Source organism: Poeciliopsis prolifica, unplaced genomic scaffold, assembly GCF_027474105.1.
Source record: "Poeciliopsis prolifica strain line A6 unplaced genomic scaffold, Auburn_PproV2 SCAFFOLD008, whole genome shotgun sequence".
NCBI lineage: Eukaryota > Metazoa > Chordata > Actinopteri > Cyprinodontiformes > Poeciliidae > Poeciliopsis > Poeciliopsis prolifica.
The window spans coordinates 11,399,485-11,422,045 of NW_026562383.1; the positions used below are offsets into that span (position 1 = coordinate 11,399,485).

Here is a 22,561-nt window from a genome sequence, read left to right on the forward strand (position 1 = left end):
TGCTATGCCCACGCCCCCCACATTGGTGCCTAACAGCCCTATAAGCAAATGTGTCACACCTCAGTGTTACCGGAACACTTTGCCATGTGTACTTGGCAAATATAAGCGAAAGAACAGAAGGGTATTGATGACAGAGGAAAAGTGCCTGTGGGAAGAAAGAATAACATTTACTTCATTTTGGGAGCTGTCAATAAGCTACTTGAGCTTTCAACCGGCATGGGACAACACGAATCCAAACCCCCTGTTGAAGCCCGCGTTATTTTCCACCGCTGTTGTCCAGAAGACATGAGGCTGAAAATGGATCCATCCCCTGCTCCATCCTCCATTGTCCACATTCAGAGAAAGGTGCCCTCCCCGGTGAGATGTCTCCATCATTCTGCCTGGACCGCGGAGAAATCTTCACCCCAGTCCTGGGCTCTGAGTGGTTGTGACACAGAGGGACTGGTGTACGTGATGGATAACCCAACAGGTGGCGTCTGGGTGAAACCGAGGGAAAAATGGACCAGATCCTGATGGGAAGAAAATTTGATCCATGGAATGCCATGGATTTTACTGGAAGAATCAGTAGAGCTGTGACTGAATACCTTTCTGTTCAGGTTCCTTTCATTTGGGTTCCCTAAAGCTGATGTTCAGCTACGCTACAGCTTGTGGAGCGGGGCGAGCGTAAAGGCCTGTTAGTCTCTGGGGAGCAGGTTGCACACCGATCACTGCAGTGATTTACGTGCAACTGTGGGTTACGCTGAGCAGGCAGAAGCCTGCATTTACGAACTCAGTGTTACATGTGTACTGCCACGTGTTGCTCATTTATTGGGCATTGATCCATTGGATTTTGCAATGGATTCAATCGTTTGAGTAAAGTATACTTTATTATTTTAAAAAGAAGTCAAAACAAAAAGAGAAGTCAAGTCGGATAAAGTGCTGGAACCACTTTCACTGGAATGTGTGTCAGTAGAACCTTCCAAAGTCTGACCTAAGCTTTATTTATTTTTCTCTACTTTTTATTTATTTATTTGTATTTATTGCTATAGAGCACTGAAAAAAAAAAAAAAAAAAAAAAAAAAACTTCATTTGTATGTATTACATTTTGATATTTTAGTTTGAATGTAAAACCTTAAGAATTAGAACTGGTACATTTTTATAAAGTCAGACCACATTTCTTTTCACTTTAATTATTATTTGTGCATATGTCCTTTTTAAATTATTTATTTATTACTGAAAAGATATGGTGTGTCTGACCCCAGTGTTTACATTGAACGTTTTGGTATCTGTTGTATTGAGGACTCAGACTCCCTGAATGACATTTTCCACACTTCATTTAAGTTTTACTGCCTAGTGCAACTTGATTTATACTTAAGCACTGGCAGGCGGAAAGATTTACAGTCTTGTTTTATGATGGTCAAATATTGCTTATATTTGAAATATTTTATGATTAATTAGATTTGTCATTAATGCCATGTTGAGTGGATTTTAAAATTTTTAAATATTGGAAATTTATTATCTGTGACAGACTGCCGGCCTGTCCAGGGTGACCCTGCCTCTTGCCCAGAACGCAGCTGGAGATAGGCACCAGCACCTCCCGACCCCGATAGGGAGAAGGGTGATCTGAAAATGGATGGTTTGAAGGGTTGGATGGAAATTTATCGTCACAGTCACGTGTTAACTATGGTACCTTTTGACACAAACCCTTGGAGGGGCAGAAGAGAAATGGGCTGTTTGATATGTCTGCACACCAACAGTGCTAGAATTGCTGAAATTAGCATCATATACTACTAATAATTTGGTCTTAAATAAATAAATAAATAAATAAATAAATAAATAAATAAAAAGACTTTTGTTCTCTTTTGATGGGATCTGTTGGGGCTTTTTGTTGTTGTTTTCTTTTTTTAACTGCTCAGTGTTGAAGTATATTGTTCTCTATGTATACATTTTCTAAAACATACTTTAAAGTTAATAAAATCCTTTTTCATTTCGTTGTGAGAAAGGGGAATATCCAGCTGCTTGTCTTGGTGTTTTCATCACAAAAGATACAGAAAAGTATAACAGCTATTATATTGTGGGCGCTCAAACTTGAACTATTACAGACTGTTCAAAACAGTTTCCATTTGTGAAGTTCAAACGGTAATATTCTGCTTTTATGACCACAAAGGGGATGGCAGGATGTCTTTTATTCAACAACCGTCACTACCTGTTAAACAAATACCTAATCACCCATCCTCACTTAATGTTCCCATAAAAATAATACTATTTTTGGTTGGTGGAAAGATCATGCAACTCTGAATGAAGGATAGGTCGAAACTTTGCCCCTGTTTCCGCGACTTATCAGAGTACAGTGAATCATAGTCAGCACAGAGATAATAGCTTATCTATTAAACTCCGGGCAACGCATTGTGCAAACATTACACCAGGCCGGATATGCAGCTGCCCCTCACACCATTAAAGTGTCTGTGCGAATCCACACCGCCATGGGCCATCCGATCTCCAAACAACCACAGGTTCAAGTCCTTCTTCTGGGCCTGGACAATGCTGGAAAATCCACTCTTCTCTACAAGCTGAAGCACAACGTCAGCGTCTCCACCGTCCCGACGATCGGCTTCAACGTGGAGATGCTGGAAGCCAGAAAGAACAGGAAGAACATCTCCGTGACCGTGTGGGACGTCGGTGGCCAGGGGAGGATGCGCGAACACTGGCAGGAGTATTACCAAAACGCGGCAGCCGTCGTGTTTGTGGTGGACGCCTCGGACTTTGGGCGCATGGATGAGGCGCGCGGCGAGATGGAGAAGGCGCTGCGCAGCGACCATCTGCGGGGCTGCCCGGTCCTTCTGCTCGCCAACAAGCAGGACGTGAGCGGTGCGCTGACCGTCACCGAGATGAAGGACAAGTTCAACATGAGGAAGACGTGCGCGGGTCGAGACTGGCTCGTTCAGCCGTGCTCCGCTTCGACGGGGTTCGGAGTCGAGGAGGCCTTTAAGCGAGTGGTTCACATGGTCAGACTCCCCTCTGAGCCTGGAGCCGTCAAAGACAATATCAAGGACACGGTGCACTACCTGCGATCGAATAGCAAACAATAAGCTCACTGTGTATGATATGTACCTCTTTTAACTTATTTGCGCCAACTGCGAACTGAGAATCATATCATGCAAATGATTGTTCTGTGCAGTTCACAGAACAACACATGTCATAATAAGTGACTTTTTAAGCTTCCTGCATTAGTCGTGTTTCACAGTTTTTCGATTATAATGACATCGAATACTTTGTTTTGATTATTCAATTTTCTCCTCGATGTCGACACTGAAGACGCGCCACACGAGTGGTCGTTATGCCCACCTTCCTGGTTCTGGATGCTCTTTAAATAGTCCGTTTGAAATATGAACGCACAAAGTGTAGCTACGTTGTTCAATTGACATTTTTTGAAAACTGTCATTCCAAGCGCATGAAGTGCAAAAGAAAGCTTTTGGGTTTTCGACATCTGATGCTTGGAAAAATCTTGGACTGACCAGCATGGGCAAGAAAATATTGCTGATCAGTTTAAAGTTGTGGCCGCTGAGACGTTTATTAATTTACCACTCCGTTGTGAAATCTTATTGAACTGTGGTGCTGCTATCCTGCCCAGGTTCGTAAACGAGATCTGTTATCTCAATAGGGCAAAAACAGGTTAAATTAAAAATGAAAGTCATTCGCTTTTGCCTCCAGTTTATTAGAAATATTTATTGCTACAATATTTAGACATTGTTTTACTGCAAGGAGAAACCTAACCTGGTTTTGTCTTGTTTTGCTGTAGAAAGAGATGTCAAAAGGGCAAAATGATAGAGGAACGTTTAAATGTAACTTAGTTGAATAAACATAAAAAACCCATAAAAATATGTTTGAAATTTCTTACTGCATTGCAATATTTTGAATATCATACATAATTTATGTTCGGAAATACCGATTAAAATATAATGGAAACGTTATTAATTTTTAAACAGTGTATGGAAGTTAAATCATCTTCAGAGAGACAACCATAATACTGAAATATTGTCGCAGCATCAACTATTTCAAGCTTGAGTCGGAATAATATTATTTCAACTTCAACAGAGCAGCAGATGTAACTTCGCTCAACATTTTCAATAAAAGCCACGGGAAGAAACATCAGTGTTTGTCAACACATTTTTACTCTGATCGGCAAACAAGCAAATGGTGTCTTAACATTGATCAAACAAGGAAATACGGTGAATTCAAAACAGTTTAAGTCCTAAAACAGAAACATTAGCCGGAGATCGCAGATCGCCACTTCTTAAAGTTTCAAGCGTGTTCAAACAGCGTCGGCGTCGCTCGTCCTGGAGGGTCCCGCTCGTCCTCTGCTTCCACCCGCGACGGTCTCCTCGTAAGTCGGGAGATCTCTGCATTCCTCGTATTTGGGAAGGTTCACGTGTGCAGCAGAAGCCGGAGGTGGATCAGCCAAGGTGTCCCGCGAACAGCTCTCCATGAGCATTTCTTGCGACATCGTGATCGGCGGCAGTCCGTTTGGCGGCGGGCTGTGCTGCCTGGATTTGGAGCACAGCATCCTCTGGATGAAGTAGCCCAGGGCGAAGAGGAGCAGCATGATGAGCACCCCTGAAAGTTTCCGCGTGACCATGGCGATGTTGTAGTAAGTCTTGTCCGCGTGAGATTTGCAGCAAGGGGCGAGCGTGGCGTTTTTGCAGCAGATCTCGTCGTCCCTGCAGATGCTCAGCTGGCATCGTCGGTACGAGGAGACGAGTGTGCGGGTGAGGAGGCACATGCTGAAGACGGTCAGCGTTCCACGTCTGCTGGAAAACATATCTGTTTGAGATCGGAACCGAAAAAGACATAGAAGCAACGAGTCACCGCATGCCCAGAGGAAAAGCAAAGCGACCAGATTAAATGTCCCCCCACACCCCAAAAAAACAAACAAACAAAAACAACTCTATTCCAACAAGCCCGACTTTAACTTTTTTTATTGTACTCAGAAGTCCTTCTAATGTATCAGGCGTTAAGTCGTTAGCCCACTCAATTCCTAACCGAGACCTGGACTCGTGGAAACAAACAACAATTGGTCTTCAAATCCAAAACAGTGCGAGGAGAGTCAGGTCGAGCAGAGGTGTGGGATTGTTTCAGGACCACGGACAGCGTACACGCCCTCCCGTAGGAAAAATGAAGGGCGGGGGTCCTGCTGTCTGTGGCGCTGACGTGGATCTTTCAAACTGCAAATAGTCTAAAACTCCTCTCTGGCAAGAGCTCAATAAGATCCAGTTGCAGTAAGGTTTAGGTTTCACTCGTTGGGTCAAGCTGGGTCAGCGCAGTGCTCAAAAGCTCAAAAATAAATAAACAGAAATCACTGCTCATTGGAGAGTTCCTGAATTTTACAATACACAGCACTTGTGCTTTTTTGTAATTTTGCCCAGAAAAAAAAGGAGCTAAATCTGTATGGGCTCGTTTTACTGGCAATGTTGAAACCAGCATTTTGTGTTACATCATAGCCTTTGCAAAGATAATCGATAAAGTGACTGCTTGATTAGGTTGTGGGTTATAATGGCAGGAAGTGGCCCTTAAAAGCATGTCTGGATGTTTTCTAAATTGACACGAGTCAGTATCAAGTTACTGCAGATGAATTTTTGCTCTTGTCAGAGATGCGTTGTTTGAATCTGTGATGCAAACAATGCATTCTTTGCATGTACACTTCTCTCTGTGTGGTTTCAAGGGAATCCAATGCTAAATAAATTGATACAGCAATTTATACCGAGATCCATTAACTGGCAGGAGGTTAGAGTTACATTACATGTTGCACAATGTCAATGGAAAAAATATGTGACAAAATATTTGGTCTTCACATGATTATCTAGTCTTCATAGAAAATTCTTTTTTTTTCTTCTTTAGCATTTTTTTGTTTGTTTGTTTGTCATCTATTTGTTAGATTTTGCTCATAAGTCATAAGTGCTTTTCGCCTAAAAGTCCACAAGATGGCAACAAAGCTGTATGACATTACTTCTTGAGTTTACAGGGACGGTAATAACCAAGGATAATACTATCAGTGTGTTGCAAACATAACCTGGTTTATGACTTTGAGGTTTTTCAAATATAATTGTAATACAATTAAAGTTGGCTTCTCTGAAGAAAGAAATATTGATAATTAAACAATTGATTAACTCCATCAATTGTTTAATTAATTAATATATTCAACAATATTAGTGTTGAATACTAACACTAATATTGTTGGTATTCAAAAGCACTTCCATGGTAAAACTTCACAAATGCTGCTTAACATTTTCTTTATATTTTCACAGCTTTCATGTACTTTTATTCAATTGCAGGTTCAAGTCATGTAACTGATTGATTATTTTATCTTTTTAGACATTATTTGTGTAAGAATATAATAATAATATTTGACCATAATATGTGTTTGGTGAACATAAACGAGTCAAATAAATCATGTCTAAGTCGTTATTAATAGGTCTTAAAGTCCAAGTTGAAGTGCGAGTCCTCTGTGATTTCAGCATGAACCAAAATGTGACAAGTGAAGAAATACATGAACCAAAGATTCACTTCATCAGTTTTCTTTTTTCAAGAAATAAACTTTTCAGTAGAGCAGATACAGAATTTAATAGATTGCATTTTAACACTAGAATGGTTAAATTGAATAACTTCCTTCTTCTATTTACTTGCCGCTTTTCTTGAGACCATAATGATGTGACAGTTAGATAAAGAAGAAAATCTTTACATTTAGAGCAACATGACATTCAATATAGTAGCAACATTTAGAACTGAAATTTCTTGCAAACATTTTGTGAGATTGAAATGAACGAATGTGATGATTAAAATGTCTAAAATAAAATCATGATGTGAATCATCACAGCAAGTAAAAATGTTTCATAATTTACAATTATGAAATTACAGAGGATTTCATATGTATCTCTTACATGAACATCTTGATTGCTATAAATAAAATATTTTCTAACATTTAGACATAACATTTTTACATCTGTGTTTTCTGGTTTCTGCCAAGATGTAGTAGCTTGTATCACTTCGTATCATGTCTAAGTAGTTATTAATAGGTCTTAAAGTCCAAGTTGACTTATTATTATTGCAATTTGTTATTTTCAATAATAAGAAATTGAATTTTATATCTTGAGTACCTGACAGTTTTTTTTTCTTTTGATATATTCTCAGATATTTACATCCCAGGTGCCTCTCAACCTCAGAAACCACAAATATCCGAAGAGTTTGTTCACACGACAAGGAACAATACAAACCAAAGCTGACAAAACAAAACCAATTATTCACTTTCAGTACTGCTTTATGAATAACAGGCTGCAGATAACCTGCACTTTTGAAACTAACCTTAGTTTAGTCCCTCCTAAGATTGGCACATCATGGGATGCATGGGAAAGATTCTTATGAGTGGTATTTAGGGACATCCACTGGGTAATGTACAGGACACAGTTCGCTGGTAAAAGATGTTGATACAGTTGTGTCTTAACACCATGTTGTCATTTGTAGGAAAGTAATAAAGTTGCTCACTAGATTACACTGGATTTTATCAATAATATCCAGTGTTTTTGAAAACAAGCAAGAATGCTGGATAAGAGGAACTAAAAGTAATTTTTTCTCTTTTTTTTAATAGTCTTTTACATGATTAGGCTCATCTGCTTGTAAGACACTGGACTTTCCAAATGAAGAGTACTCAACCAGAGCGAAGCATTCAGGATGAATTAAACAATGAAGGTGGTGGTTACAGGAAAATTGTTCTACATGTTTGTCATAATGTTTTTGTATGGCAACCAAATCAACAAATGATTGAGACCATCACTTTAAAAAAACAAAGGTCTTCTTGTAAATCCTAGGTAATGCTTGTCAAAATCACAGTAAAATCAAACACTATTAATCATAATATTAATATGAATTACTATTAATTAATATGATGTTTAATTAATAGTATTGAATTCATATTTATTCATTAAATATCTATAAATATGTTACAGAATATGTTGATTTGTTTACTACTAATTAATGAATTAGTTACTATAGATTGATTTATGATCAAAAAATTATTAATTACAATTAATCAAGATTATTTCCATAGTATTAATCAGTATTAATATATCAATATTGATTAGTATTAATATTCATTAGGAACTGAACAAAATTAAAAAATAGCTTTATTATTTACTAAGGTGATGATACCATTAACACCTTCCTAAAATAAAGGCCTCAGTCATTTTTTGCCAAAAATGCATTTTTTTTTTTTAACTTTTTTTTTTAAAGATCTGGAGATTTTTTTTTTCTTGACAAAAAATCACATTAGCAATTATTTTAGGAAGTTGATAAAAAAAAATCACATTTATGAGAAGCACAAGATGACTTCATTCACAGATAATTGAAAAATTTAATTAGGCTGTGATTTTCAAAGAATATCTTGCTTATTAGTAAATGACAAAATACATCATGGAAAACTTAAGATGATTTCTTCTGTCAACAAAATGACACATTGAATTTTGATTGTTCCTAACTTTGAGCTTCAGAAGCTGCTGAGCCTGAAATATTAATACCTAAAGCAAACTTTAACAGATTGTAACTCTAATATGAGATTTTGTGGTTAACGGAAGTAGTTTTTAAACAGGTGGCCTGCCTCGGTTTAATTCATAAAGATGAATTAAACTCTGTATGAGGGTAATCCTTGCTTCCCGCAGAGGCTGCCACTTCTGACATCATAGGTCTCTCCCAGCCTCAGCAGCCACAAAAAAACCTAATATTTACTTTCAGTACATTTTTTTTCAGTCAGTGGATCACCTGCACTTTCGAAACATCATTCCCTCAACTAACCTGCGTGCACAACTTTCAGGTCAGGTTGTTCATTTACAGACTGTTCAGGAATCTTGTGACTGTGCTTATGAAATCATAATCATGTTCTGAGAAAATGATACCTCGAATGTTCACACCTCAGCTCCTCAACATAAGAGAGGAATGGAGGCAACGCCACAGACTGATGTCAAGTCTGAACACTATCCAAATCAAGAAAAACCAAAATGATTTGTTATAACAGCAGTTTAATATGAGAATAAAGCCTGGTTTTCAAATTCATTTTCACAAAAAGGGAAGATGGTCAACATTAATGGAAGACAGGTGAAAAAAAACACAGGACAGTCCTGAAAGAACTCTGAAAGACTATAGACTGGTGTGGAGGTTCACCTTCTAGCAGGACAACTACGCTAAATGAACAGCCAGAGCTCCAGGGGAGAGTTAAACAATCAATAAGTCAAAGTTCACACCTAAATCAAATCTCTAGCAGGAAATGAAAACTAATATTTACGCGTGCCTTCTAGCTGGTTTTGCTGAGCACGAGCGATTTTGTGAAGAAATCAATTGTCATAGTGTGGAGAGTCTTTGTAGCTGTGATTGCACACAGATACAAATACATATTCAGATTTTCAGGTGCTAAAACTAAATAACTGAAAATTGTGTGTTATGTTTTATCTGACAATTCTGCAGGATTGTGATTTTAAATGTGACATAAACACTCCAAAGGGAAATGCATTCTTTTGAATGACACTGCACAGTTTTTATAAAATCCAGTATTTGGAATTCATCACGAGGTTTTAACTGTGATTGCTATTTTTGAATTCAAATTGAATCATTCTGTCTTACGAAATGAGTGAGAATCAATGATTAAAAACAACAGAGAACATCAGGTATCATGCAGGAAAAAGTTTATTTGATCAGTTTTAGAACCAAGTAAACAACATCACCATAAATAGTTAAAATAAATAGTCCCGAATAAAAAGAAAATTATTACATTATGTAAACATCACATATTCCAGAATCTACTTTATAAAAGTACACTGTCACACATCATCCTGATGTTAAATAGAATCATCACAGACTTACAAAATATAATAAATAATGTTCCATTATAAAACATAGACTCCAGTGTTTCTTCTACAGCTGGATCTTCTTTTCTTTTTTTGTTTTTGTTAAAGTAGCATGGTGCAGTTTCACTGTTTGAGAAGTGGTTCCTTCTTCTTGTTTCTTGCTCTGGAGATCAGTGAAGATTCAGTTAGTGTGTTCACCCAGGTTCATGTAGCTGATGGCTCGGTTGATCGTGATGGTGCGGACGTAGAAGCCTTTCAGGATCTTGCAGAGACGCTGCCGTTGACTGAAGCCGTTGGTGTTCGAATGGGCCACAGGAGCCTGCAGAAATACAGAGGCATCATTAAGGCTTTGTGGAAGTAGCTTGTTTGGTAAAGTTGTGCCTGGGTTTATCAGAAATATATTTCTCACTAGTTTTTGAGTCAAAAAGCTCAGGCTTACCTCCTTTGAAATCAAGGCTGATTGTAGATCTGACTTAAAGCAATTCTGTTGATTACAAAAAAAAATCACTTCAGTTTTTTCTTTGTTTGTTCAATTTGCAGCATGAAAAGAAGCACAAATGCTTATAAAGGAACAAGTATCAGTTCAAAAAGTACTGGTGATAATGTTTGACAAACCTCCATGAGCTCTCTGAGGGGGAGGAGAACAGAAGACCCAAGAGTACCGTCAGAATCCGGCTGAACGGAGAGAACCTTGTAGTAATGGCTCAGGTCCTTTCCGATCTCGCTCATACACGACTTCTATAGAGAAAAACAACAAACATCACCTTCAGACTCAAGAAAAGTGACGCCTTGAACAGAATAAATATACTTAAACACATAAAACTTTGTTAGGTAGCTATTTAGACGCCTACCCAATCAAATGCTGAAGTGGTTTCCCCAGAGCACACTGAACCCTGTCGGACAAACAATTTACAAAGACCCATTAAAACCATTTTCATAAAAACAAGTTCTTCTGTGAATTTCTCTTCATAAATAAATGATTTAAATGTCAAAATAATGTCAATGTATTGTCTGTACCTGTGGCGAACACACAGTCGGCGTCCTGGTCTCCAAGTTCAGCTCCATGTTGTGCCTCGTGCAGTTCATTCCACTGAACATTCTTGTCTGTTGGGAGCAGAGAGGTTTAGCAACCCGAACACAGCGGCAGCAACGGAGAATTCAACCTTCCCCACGTCACCTACTGGATCGTCTGGCGCCAGAAGATTTGTGATGTTTTCCAGAAGCGTCCGTGCATAAAAGACACAGGAGTCGGTCATCTGTCCGCTGGGCATCGATGGCAGTGACCGACCAACCACCCATGTAGGGCAGCTGAGTGCCAGGAGCAACAGCACAGGAGTGAAGTCTGGTAATAGAAGAAAATAAAAAAACACACAGAGTAACATTCACAACTCTGATCTTCTAATTATTTTCTTGCTGAGATACACAGAGAAATCACATGATACTCACAGAGCTTCATGAGTGGCATCCTGAACTTGAGTTGAATTCTCTGAGTCTATCTGTCTCAATCCAGGCATCCTCAAGGGTTTTATACCCTAAGTAGGGGCTTTCTCTTTTTTTTTTTGTTTATTTCTTGAAACTGAAAGTGCTTCATCACATCATTCCCCCTTCTGTGTTTAGTCTCTGGGTGAAACTGGAAATAAAAAAAAAATCTGTGAGTAACCAATGTAATGTCAATGTAACCATTGACATTTATGCAGAAGGAAGAGTGAGAAAATTGTTTGATGCAATTTTCACCTTCACAGTCATATTGCTTCATAATTCTCCATTCAAAAATTTTCACAGCAAAACTGGGTGGATTTAATTTCTTGTAAGAGAAAAAGAAATAAGTTACAAAACGAGAAAAGGGTCCAAAGGTTGATGTGCACTTTGATGATAAGCAAATGTTATTACAAGAATAAATACATGTAATTGTTACATGAATAGCAAATCATATAATGTTTAATTGTGTTTTTAAAATTGACTTTTGAACATTTTTTATTTCACATACCTGCATTGAAATAATATGTTATGTAAATTTTGAATTATTTTATCTTCATTAAGGTGATCTGAACAAAATTGGTCAAAAAGCAAAATTTGATTTTGGGCTATATGCTCACGTCATAATTTTTATTAAATAAAAAAAAGCAGCAAATAAATTTTGAAGAATGAGACGTTCTAATTCAAACACTTTTGTACAGATTGGTTGCAGTTATTATGGTTATGTTGATCATAATCCAGCAGACACAGTCATAGAAAGTTTTTTTTTTTCAAAATGAAAAAAAAATTGTGGCAGACTGGCGACCTGCCCAGGGTGTACCCCACCTCTCGCCCAGACCGTTAGCTGGAATTAGGCCCCAGCATTCCTCACAATCCAATTAGGGTCAAGAGTGTTGGAAAATGGACGGATGGATGGAACGAAAGGAAAACTGAAAATGTCCCCATTTTATGGTGTGGCTTATAGAATAAAAAGTTTCAAATTGTTCTGGAACCAGAAGTGATCAAGTGCAGAAATTACAAAATGTGGAAATAACCCTTTAATTCTATTCATTACTCTAGCATCTTTGAGGTTAGTTGTTGTTCGCTGTAGCATTCTCACGTGTAGAGCAATTATACTATTGTATTACAGTCATATTCAATAAATTGGAATATTATTAAAAGTTAATTTATGTCAGGAGACTCATTCCAGTAAAACACATTATACTGATAAATTAGACAGAGACTGATGACTGTGGGCTTATACTTAGCATTAGAATATTACATTAGACCAACAAACATACAGTTATAATACAGAAATGTGGCCTTCATAAATACAGAAATGTGGCCTACCTGCTACAGGTTTCAAATTGTACTTTTAATCTGGCAAACAAGCCGCACTGGAATTCATAGTTTAATTTATCGAATAAGACCAAATGTCTGTCACTATGTCACACATTCTCTCAAAAAGCTGTCACAACGTGATAATAACCACATCCTTTCTTGCTTCAAAATATTAGTCTCATGCTACGTCTAAATTATTGCTCTCTATTCTTCTCAATAGTAGTTCACACTTTTGTTTTGCCAGATAAAGTCACATGCTGACGGGACGTTACAGGTCAGATTTCATCTCGACCAGAAATCTGTATTTTGCACTGGTGAACTAGATGAATATTGTGTGTCAGAGGTTATGTTCTTGGTTCCTCCTTGCTTGGGGCGTCATATTGCAAAGTCAAATTTCTTATAAGTTATGTGCTATACAGTACTCGTTCTATAAAATGCCACTTTGTGCCTGGATCATACATAATACTGCTCCTTTAAATAACTACATTTAAAAATTTTTTTAAATAAGATATGCTATGAACGAATGAAGTTAAATTTGGTTTTCCTATGGCTTCTTATGAGATATTTTTCTCATTCTTTTTGTATATGGTTGTTTAGTGTCTTCCCAACCAGCATGGTTGAGTATATAAAATATCCAATCAAAAGTGCCTTCTTATAGCTATTATCACCATTGTAACTTGTCTGATTTTCAGCCCAACTTTCTCTTGTTGCCATTTGTTAATATCTGACGTCATTTTTTCTAGGTTACCTAGTTATTTTTAATCAGAGTGGTTTCCCGTATGTTTCCTGTAACCCTTTTTCAAAAATTGTCAGACAGTCAGAAGTGTGAATGAGGATAAAAACCCAGCAGTGGCTGCTTTTTAAAGTACAAAATAAATATGTTGATGAGCGTTGACGTCACTTTCAGTTTCAAGGAAATCGCACATTCTATTAGTGCTTTCTGAGGCGCGTGAGACTTTAGACTTTCAAAGCACAAATTCTTCTGAAATCCAACTCAATGCAGCTCACTTCCATTCACAATTGAAACATTTATTTACTGGATTTGTTAATACAATCATTGTACAGTACATTTCTTAATGAAGCAAACAATATAAAGTTCATTTTGTGTGAATAGACATTCTTAGAAAGCTGAGTGTGGAAACACCAAACACCTAATCAATTTAATCATTCTTTAAATAAAGTCTCTTTTGACATGTACACATAAAATAGATTATTCTCTGACTCTTATGCATTAATATGTAACTGACATGTTTCATGGTTGGCGTAAGCAAATAAAGCATAAAACATGATTTTGCATATTTTCTATCTGGAGGTTTGTACTTTTATACGAATCCATTTTTATTTTATTGAACTATCTTGATGTTCTTACACTATCGATAGAAACAAAATGTTAAAATCTGTTGCAAGCAGGTGCTAAAAGTGAATTTCAGTAATGAAACAGCTTCGATACTCATGGTGCTCATGGTGGAATAAATGATACACTTTACAAACACGCAGAGCACATAAACAAAATCAAGTATTTGGTGTGGCACATCGAGAGGTTTAAATCAATTCAGTTCTGAAACGAAAGGAAGGAGTAAACAAGGCTTGAGAGTTGTTCCCAAAAATGAGAGTTCTGTGCAAAATTCACCAAATGTTTAAAGAATGACAATACAAACGGGGCAACAGGATTCCTCTGTCCAAAGAATTATACAACATGACTTAACTTTAGAGGGAATGAGAAGCGTGAACCAACTCATTTGTGCCCATTTTAAATTAGTGACCTCATTCTCTTTTGACTTTGGTTTGGGGCTTTTTAGACTGAGTCACGCGATGCGATAAACTGCATGCGTTTTCATGCCATAGGCTTTTTTGAGGGGGGTTTCCAAAAATAATGACCATGGCTCAAGTTGGTTAAAACACAAAACACCGGCAAGAGTCTGTGGCATGGGAGGCTGGATGGCGTGCAAATGGACACATGGATAGGATGTTTATTTAGAGACCGCTTTCTCTGTCTGGTGCCGCTGATGGCTGTGCGCATGCCTGTAGCAAAAAAAGAACAAAAGTTAAAGATACGTAAAGACACGCAAATTTATTAATCTGAAACACTGGATCTCTGCTACAAGTGGAAGAATACCTAGTTAGGTCCTCTATGTCCACCAGCATAGCATCTTGTTCCACATGCAGCTCATCCCTCATTAGCAGCAACTGCACCAGCTCCTCATTGAGATCTGCATAAGATTATCAAAACTTTAGATTTCAGAAAGCCCCTAAATGATGCTAACTGAAAAATAAATGTGTTTACTAATATGTTGCCCACCAAAGTACCAGAGCAAATGATGATATGACTGCCTTGAAATTTCATTGACATAGGTAACCACAAAATTTGGAAGGTCATGGAACTCCCATTTGTCAGGTTTCTAACATGCATGCTTGTGTCGTTTGGCTTACTCACTCTGAATCTGAGAGTGTAAGTCATTTGTTATGACTTGCAGCTGTCCCAGACTCATATCCCTCATGTCCCCATGCTTCAGGTTCCATTTTACCAACCCCTCACTGATGTGGGGCAGATGCGGGAGCTGGAAGACGCATACAAACAAATTGTTGTGCATCAGAAGAGTACAAAATCGAGTTGTTTTCAAGAATTCATCAACTTTGAATGGGCCTTGCAAATATTCCCCATCTATAAAAAGTGGGACAAATTTTACTGGCCTTTACTTACCAGGGGTTTTCTCTTGCATCACACACACACACAAATCAGACAACTGACAGTTTACTGAAGCCCAGCAAGTCCCTAATATCTTTATTGTGTTTACTGTAAAAGCACATATTCCGTTTCATCTAGTTTCCCTTTTCATTTGCTGTGGACCTTTTATTGTCTTTCAAAGGTGGAACAATAAATCTTATCTCTTTCTCGCTGACTAACCAGGTCGGCAACAGGCGAACGTCTGTGCAGCTGGATTTGCCTCTCCACCTCCACCTGCATGCGAGCCATGGGTCGAGCCAGTGCCAGCGCCACCCGTGCCTCCTCCTGCAGTCTTCTCTGCACCCGCCAGAATCCGCTGCAGTCGTCCAACGGATCCGAGTCTTCTTCAGCCGTGTCCCGGTCTGACAGTGACGAACTCTGCTTGCTCTGCACGGGAAGTAAGGGAATTAGTGGAAAGTTGCAACAGCCAGGGTGTATTTTTGTGTGATCGTGATGCACGAGAGGAGCTGGACACGAGAAACAGACGCCTAGGGACTATCTGCTGGTGCATACCAACGGTGACAGCGGTGTGTCCAAGCTGGTCTCGGTCCTACTGTCCTCAGCATCACTATCTTTGTCACTGCTGCTGTCGTTGACGAAGCAAACCTGCAAATTCACCCCGCTCTGCAACCTGAGAGGAAAAATAGGAAGGTTTTTAGTTGACACCAAGCTTAGACTTAAAAGGGAAAACTTTTAATTCCATGTAAGTTCTTTGTTTTTTTCACAAGACAATTAAGAGACTAAATTGAAATTATATGTTTAGATAAAGTGAGAAAGGAACCGCTTCTGAATAGGTCTACAAGTAGTAGCATTTATACCATGGTTGTCTTTGACTACAAAATCAACAAATTTGGCCCAAGCTGTAGAATGTAGATTGCAGAAAAAGAAAAAAAAAAGTTAATAAATGTTAAAGCTGATTAATTGATTAATCAGTAATAATTAAGAGTACCCAGGCCCTTAACTGAATTCTCAGGATCTGAAACAAATTTGCTCAAGCTATCACAATAAGCGTTAGGAGGGTATGAAATTGAAAGTAATTATCAAAAAAAAAAAAAAAGCTAAGTTAGTTACCTCACAGTGTTCCCAACCACAGCTTTTCCAAACAATAAATGCGCTATTCATTCAATATGTCACCATGACACCCCCTACTGAAAGGAAACCACTCAACAACCAGGACCAGAACAATTTGTTATACATCCCACAAACCGATAGAGGTGGAGCTGGAATTTCCACTGAGAGCTAAACCCTATGATAATGTACCTATATTGGGGATCACGTGACTCACATACCACAATCCCAGTTTAATGGATTGCATCACGCATCACTTCTCGTTTCGCAGAGCGCTTCCTCAAGTTAACGAGAAAGAACGAGCTGGCTGAGAGGGTAGGTGTGGTTTGGTGTTAGGTAAAAAGGGTGGAAAATAGTGTGTAGAAGTTACAAGAGGTCAAGGCTGTTGTTGACCAGAAATGACGAAACAGTACTGTCACAGGTGTTATGAGTTTTTTTTCTTTTTTTTGTGTGTGTGTTATTGGCCGTGATGTCAACTAACTCCTTCCACTGCACGCCTTTTGTCATATCCAAAACCTCAATTACAAACGTGAAATGTCAGTTTTGGGGGACAGTAACAACCATCATGTTACTATGTACAGAAAACCAATGAGGCTGTGTTGTTAAGGCTTTTGTTATATAATATTAGCTGACAAAAAAAAAAAAAGAAAGAGAAGGGAAGGTAATGGCCTACAAAATGGAAGTATGAAAACATAACTGGAAAGGTGAGATAAAGAATGATTGACAACCAAACCAAACGTTGGCCTGGCGTAAAGGTACGGGCAATGTTTTCTGAACTTGATGCCACAATCAGAATATTTTCCTCTGCAAAATGTCAGAGGGCAACTGTACACCCTGTGACTTCAACCAGTTCTTCCCAAACTTCAACCTCTTTGTTCTGCTTTTCTTGGCGGGAGGAGGCATTTAATCCAATTCCTGTCTGTCTCCTTGAAGTGAACCTGACCTTACAGGAAGCATTTTACTTTCTGTTTTACACTTCCGTCTGTTATTTGTTTATTTTCACATTTTTCTCCTAAGTTACGCAGCTGTTCCTCACACTAATTCAAAATACATTTCCACAAACGTTTGAAGCTGGAACTGCACAGAGGCTCAGTTGGCCACTTTACCAACATGTTTATCCTCTGAGGACATTGGAGCTGAGCGCTATGATAACACATTATGATAAATAGTATCCTGTGGATGAAAGAATCTAAAACATGGGTTTGTCAAAAAGTAGCAGTATACTTTATGTATACTAGGAATTTGAATTATTACTATAAAGAATTCTGTGTTTTTATTAGTGCTCACTTTTGCTCTGCTTTTAAAATATTAATCTGCCCAAATAGGACCCATAGTGATATTGAAAAATTTAGTTCCAAGAATGACATGTTCTGTTACACATCAAATCGTTTTAAAATACAAAAAAATAAATAAATCATCCTTGAAAGGCTAACCTTTCCATCCTTTTTAAAGTGTCTTATGTGATAGATTTGTGAAAAAGCTGACATTTTGCTACTGCCAGAGTCCTGAGCAAAAACAGGAAGATGGATTATATCGCACCATATCACTGCCCTGGCTCCCTGTTTGTACAAAAATATAATTTAAACCCTTACTGGTGTTCTATTATGCACTATATTACCTGAATGCATTTGAGATTAGCTGTTTTGGCATTGACACCTCAGGTCATCAAACTATTTATTCAGCTAACTGAGGACCAGAACTGAACAAGGAGTGGCGGCATTTAGTTCACATGCCCTGCAGCTCTGAAAAAAAACAAAAAAAAACTGAAAATTGTATGAAGAAACTGTTGGCTTCTTTTGATCAGGACTGTGGAATATGATTATTTGCAACATCTTTCAAGTAAAGTTCAACTAGGACTTTATCAGCTTTTTTCTGTCGCGTTTTAACTTCTTATTTGTTGTGTTGGATCAGCGTTTTAATGTTTCTTTTTATGCTTGTCTCTGTTTTGCACAGAAAGTAAAACTGTGAATTAGCTCATTTTTATATTGGTATGTTTTTGTTGTTGTTTTGAAAAGTCAGTTCTGAATAGGGAAGTCCTGGAAAAAAAAAAAAAAGGTGGCCAGATGTTGGTCACTGACAATGTTGGGGTGACAAATCAAAACTGAACCAAAATATCAGGAGTTTTATTTCAGCCTTTTGTAATATATGTTGAATTTGTGGACCAGGACCAGGAGTAAGTAACATTAAAAAGTGATATACTAAGGTACTAAATCAGTGTAAGAATGTATACTTTAAAAAAAATAATAATAAACTTTAAAAAATATTAATGCTACACCTAATCCTACCCCTTTCTCAAGTTGATATACTGGCTTCCAACAGTTTCAGAGCAGTAATTCTGTTAGATTAAAGGGTTTATTGATCAAACTCAAACCAAACAGACACTCACAGACACAGATTGAAACCTACCGAGAGGATGGGGCGCTCTTGCTGCAGCTGGTATAGATGACAGGCTCGTCATCATAGAAACTGCCCAGGGCAAGTTTCTGCCTGATTGACTCTCTCTCATTCCTCTGAGCCTACCAGAAAAAAAAAAGGAAAAAGAAGCACGCATGAATGATAAAGGATATTAATAAAAGTGTGGCAGCAACACTGCCACATCCACTCATCTGCCCCAGACATCAGCAGGGACTGAGCTGATTGTTCACAGCTACAAAGGCTTTACTAGCAATAATAATATTAGGTGGTTAAAGGTTCCAAAAATAGTGTTTTTATCCTTCCAAGAAATTATGCTTGGTAGACATTTATTCTGTGATTTAAATGATGAGGATATGAGTTTTTTCAGATGCCTCTCCACAAGAAGTCAGATCTGAGCTGCTGTCATGAATGAATATCAAAGATAAAACCTTTATTTTGTGTTGCATCAAGACTTTCAAAAAAATGACAAAAAAAAAGCACCAGAACAGGCAAGAATACATAATGTGTGTTTTGTTTGTTTTTTTGTACAATGTTTACATTTATTTTAATTCATTAATTCATCTTTATATGAATTGGGTTAATGCTTACATTTTTCTTAATCTTTCCTTTCTTTGTTATTTTAAAGAAACGTTATTAAACAAAAACCTGTGGTAAGGACACAGTTTTTATTCAAACTTTTTTCAATTAAAAAGCCTTTGCTTTTTAATTGAAGCAAAAGCCACAAATATATTATTAAAAATCAAAATTCCCTGTTGGAGAGTCAAACGTCCACTGGATGGCACTCTTTTCTTGATTTTTCTATACAACATTAAATTGCTCATCACTTTCGCACTGTTTGAAAAATAAAAAAAGACTAGCGACTTTGCAAATTGTTCACATGTGCTAAAAAGGTTTTCTCAGCTCATACACCATCAGCTGATGTATTTCTCATCAAGTCTTGCATGAATTATATTCAAGGATCCCTCAGGTAAGCAATAGTTTGTAAGGGTTCACAAAGGTTTTCAACGCATTAGGTTAGTCATACTTTACATTGTTATTTGAGACATTTACCGTTGTTCACAGCTTCAACTCTTTAGCTCCGCTCAGCTTTCATGTCATTCCATTTAGATTTCTACACTTTTTTTTTTATTCTAATCCTGCGTGGCATGAAAGCCGAGGAATCCTTCCATTTTGGAGAAAGTCTTCAGTTCTAGTCTTGGAATCAAATTAGAGTTCAAGATTGCTTTTAGCACCAAAACAATGATCTCCAGTGACAGTAAATATTTCACCAAAAAAATCATATCCAAATTCAGTCAGACTCACAAAATTTTAATAGAGCTGCACCTCAAGTTCTGTGACGCACATTCAGATGAGGATGTGATGTCAGAGCATGAATCAGGTGAGAGTCTTTACAATTTTGCTCCCCCACAACAGATGGCCAGACGTCCCCCCTTCCTCACACAAACAATTTCTCACCTTGAGACGTAGTAAGTACATATTGTTGAATGGAATGGAAAACACAGACAACACAGTGATGCCAAATAACCACCTCAACCTATTTTTAGCCTTCAAGAATGTGATTTCCAAAAGACAGCCGTCACCACAATGACTCAAAATGATTTATGATCATGTTAATCCAGATAAAGCTTAAATTGATATAAATATAAGTGAGAAACAACTGAGAGATGCTCAAATCGGAATCACATGAAAACATCCACTCCCTTTTCAGACATCCACTCATCCATTATGGCTGACATCTCCAGCTGCACACCCATTACGCAGATACCTTTCCCCCATACCTGTGAAAATCATGTCTCGAACACTTTACTCTCAGAATCCCCACACCAATGCAAACCCAAACCCACACACCTGGTAAACGCGTTTCTCCTGATGCACCATCTTCTAACGCATCGTACCAACACAGCCGTTCTGCCCTTCTCTACACTGCAGTGGAGCTCTCGTATACTGCAGGTCCATGCAAGAAGAGGAGAGTGAGGGAGGAGAGCACGGGGAGGGGAGAGGCAGCAGAGAGTGAAAGGAGGAGGAGGGGTTGAGAGTGTGAGAAGAGACGGAAGCAGAAGAGGAGACAGAAATGGTAGAGAGTGAGAGAGGGAGGGTAGAGTTAGAGCTGCCACAGTTTTCCTGATCTGTTATCTGTGCCTCCATCTTCCTCACTTGCATTTCGCCTCCATCTTTCCTTTGCTGAAAATAAAGATATAAAATATGTGCATTTGTTGAAGGAATTGAGTTCCAGGTTTGAATGAGACTCCATTACTGGAAGGCAAAACAATGAGAGAGCCCCTGATTCATTTGATAAAGGTTCTGGGACAGATGACAACACTAACACGGCCTCCTGTTCTGTCCAACTTGTCTCCTTGTTTTCTCTATGGTTTTTGTTTGTTTTTATGTGAACGGATTAAAGCACAATCTGCCATGAGAGAGAGAGAGAAAAGGAAGTGGATGATGCATCTGCCCAAACGTACTAAAACGCTCTGCTCTCAGAGTGCTGTGTCACAGCAAAGCAGTGGGTCGATCAAAGCATCTTGAATCATTGTTCATCCGTCATCTGCGCAGAACTAAAAATACCCAGCTTACACAGGGAACTTCTCTCACAAACATCATATTAACTTTTACATTTATATTGTGCGCACATATTTGAGAAGCAGTAACTCGCACAACATGGTCACTCACAGAGATGCTGGACAGCCTGGACCGTCCCCCACAGTAACAGCCTTCAGCTTGTGGTACCAAGATATCCCGGACTTCATCGGCCCAGCTGGGACTCTCAACCATGCAGCGTCCGCCGTTGTGCTGAGCATCCCTGCTGCCGTCACCGTCCTCCCACCAGTGGCCTGGTGTGTCTCCTCTGAACATTTCTACTTCTGCAAAATCCACATCATATTCTTCCAAAAGCCATGAACAGTCATGAAAATTTTGGGTTGAAGGTGAAATTCAAGCAATATTTTAGTTTTTTAAAGAAAATACATACCGTCGACTTCCAAAAGCTCCTTCATATATTTTAATCATGTACAACCTAAATCCATCTTGTTTAAAAAGGCATTTAGGATTCCCTTTTCTCTGGAGAAACAGAAAAGACGTACTCCGTTTCCAGAGTGTGGAGTGTTGCACATTCTTTGCCGTCACATGGAGCCCAGTTTCAGTGAAGTGTAAATGTTCCTTGTTCACATGCAGCACAGGGCGCCCAAGGGAGAGAGCGCCTTGTGGAAATGTATAAAAATAGACAGAATGGGGTGAACACGCACGTTTTGCTATATAAATGCAAGTAAAATACCTGCTGATCACTAAATTAGAATTAAAGCTAGTAATTCAAAAGTAGCTTTATATAGATACACATTTTACATATCCAATATGGATTACAGTTGACTACAAATTACTCAAAATTGAACATTGTAAAGGACCAATGAGATGGATGTCCAAGACAATTATGCTCAACCAAATCTTAAATTTTACATTTTTAAGTCAAGGCTCCAAAATTTGGAACAAATGTAGAGGCATTGAGTTTTAGAATCAATGTAAAATGTCCACTTATCTAGAAATTGACATCTGGTGTTAGTCCAGTTATGTTGATTTTGTAACCAATCCCCTTCCTGATGTCAATATGCTACTGGCTAGCATGTTTAAAATCTGATTTTCAAAACAGTACAGTTGATTGAGTATACCCCCCATAAACAGCATCTTCCAGTACAATATTAAA

The 22,561-nt window shown here is 38.2% G+C and overlaps 3 protein-coding genes across 3 annotated transcripts; 1 reads left to right on the top strand and 2 right to left on the bottom strand.

Annotated features, from left to right (window-relative positions):
- Positions 1 to 2,396: 2,396 nt before the first annotated feature.
- Positions 2,397 to 4,108, top strand: LOC129362235 (ADP-ribosylation factor-like protein 14). Its single transcript, XM_055033673.1, has one exon. The coding sequence runs from the start codon at positions 2,463 to 2,465 to the stop codon at positions 3,066 to 3,068; it is 606 nt and encodes a 201-aa protein (XP_054889648.1). The 5' UTR covers positions 2,397 to 2,462; the 3' UTR covers positions 3,069 to 4,108.
- Positions 4,109 to 9,781: 5,673 nt separating this feature from the next.
- On the bottom strand, positions 9,782 to 11,384 carry zmp:0000001127 (uncharacterized). Its single transcript, XM_055033672.1, has 7 exons — positions 11,310 to 11,384; positions 11,045 to 11,205; positions 10,881 to 10,967; positions 10,715 to 10,756; positions 10,479 to 10,601; positions 10,303 to 10,347; positions 9,782 to 10,182 (listed from the first exon to the last, which is right to left on the bottom strand). The coding sequence occupies exons 1-7, from the start codon at positions 11,326 to 11,328 to the stop codon at positions 10,045 to 10,047; spliced, it is 615 nt and encodes a 204-aa protein (XP_054889647.1). The 5' UTR covers positions 11,329 to 11,384; the 3' UTR covers positions 9,782 to 10,044.
- Positions 11,385 to 13,672: 2,288 nt separating this feature from the next.
- Positions 13,673 to 20,881, bottom strand: zgc:153615 (uncharacterized protein LOC777747 homolog). The gene is made up of 7 exons (XM_055032475.1): positions 20,716 to 20,881; positions 18,859 to 18,968; positions 15,898 to 16,015; positions 15,565 to 15,771; positions 15,094 to 15,217; positions 14,776 to 14,869; positions 13,673 to 14,681 (listed from the first exon to the last, which is right to left on the bottom strand). Exons 1-7 carry the CDS (start codon positions 20,743 to 20,745, stop codon positions 14,630 to 14,632), a joined length of 735 nt encoding a protein of 244 aa, XP_054888450.1. The 5' UTR covers positions 20,746 to 20,881; the 3' UTR covers positions 13,673 to 14,629.
- Between the last annotated feature and the right edge of the window lie 1,680 nt (positions 20,882 to 22,561).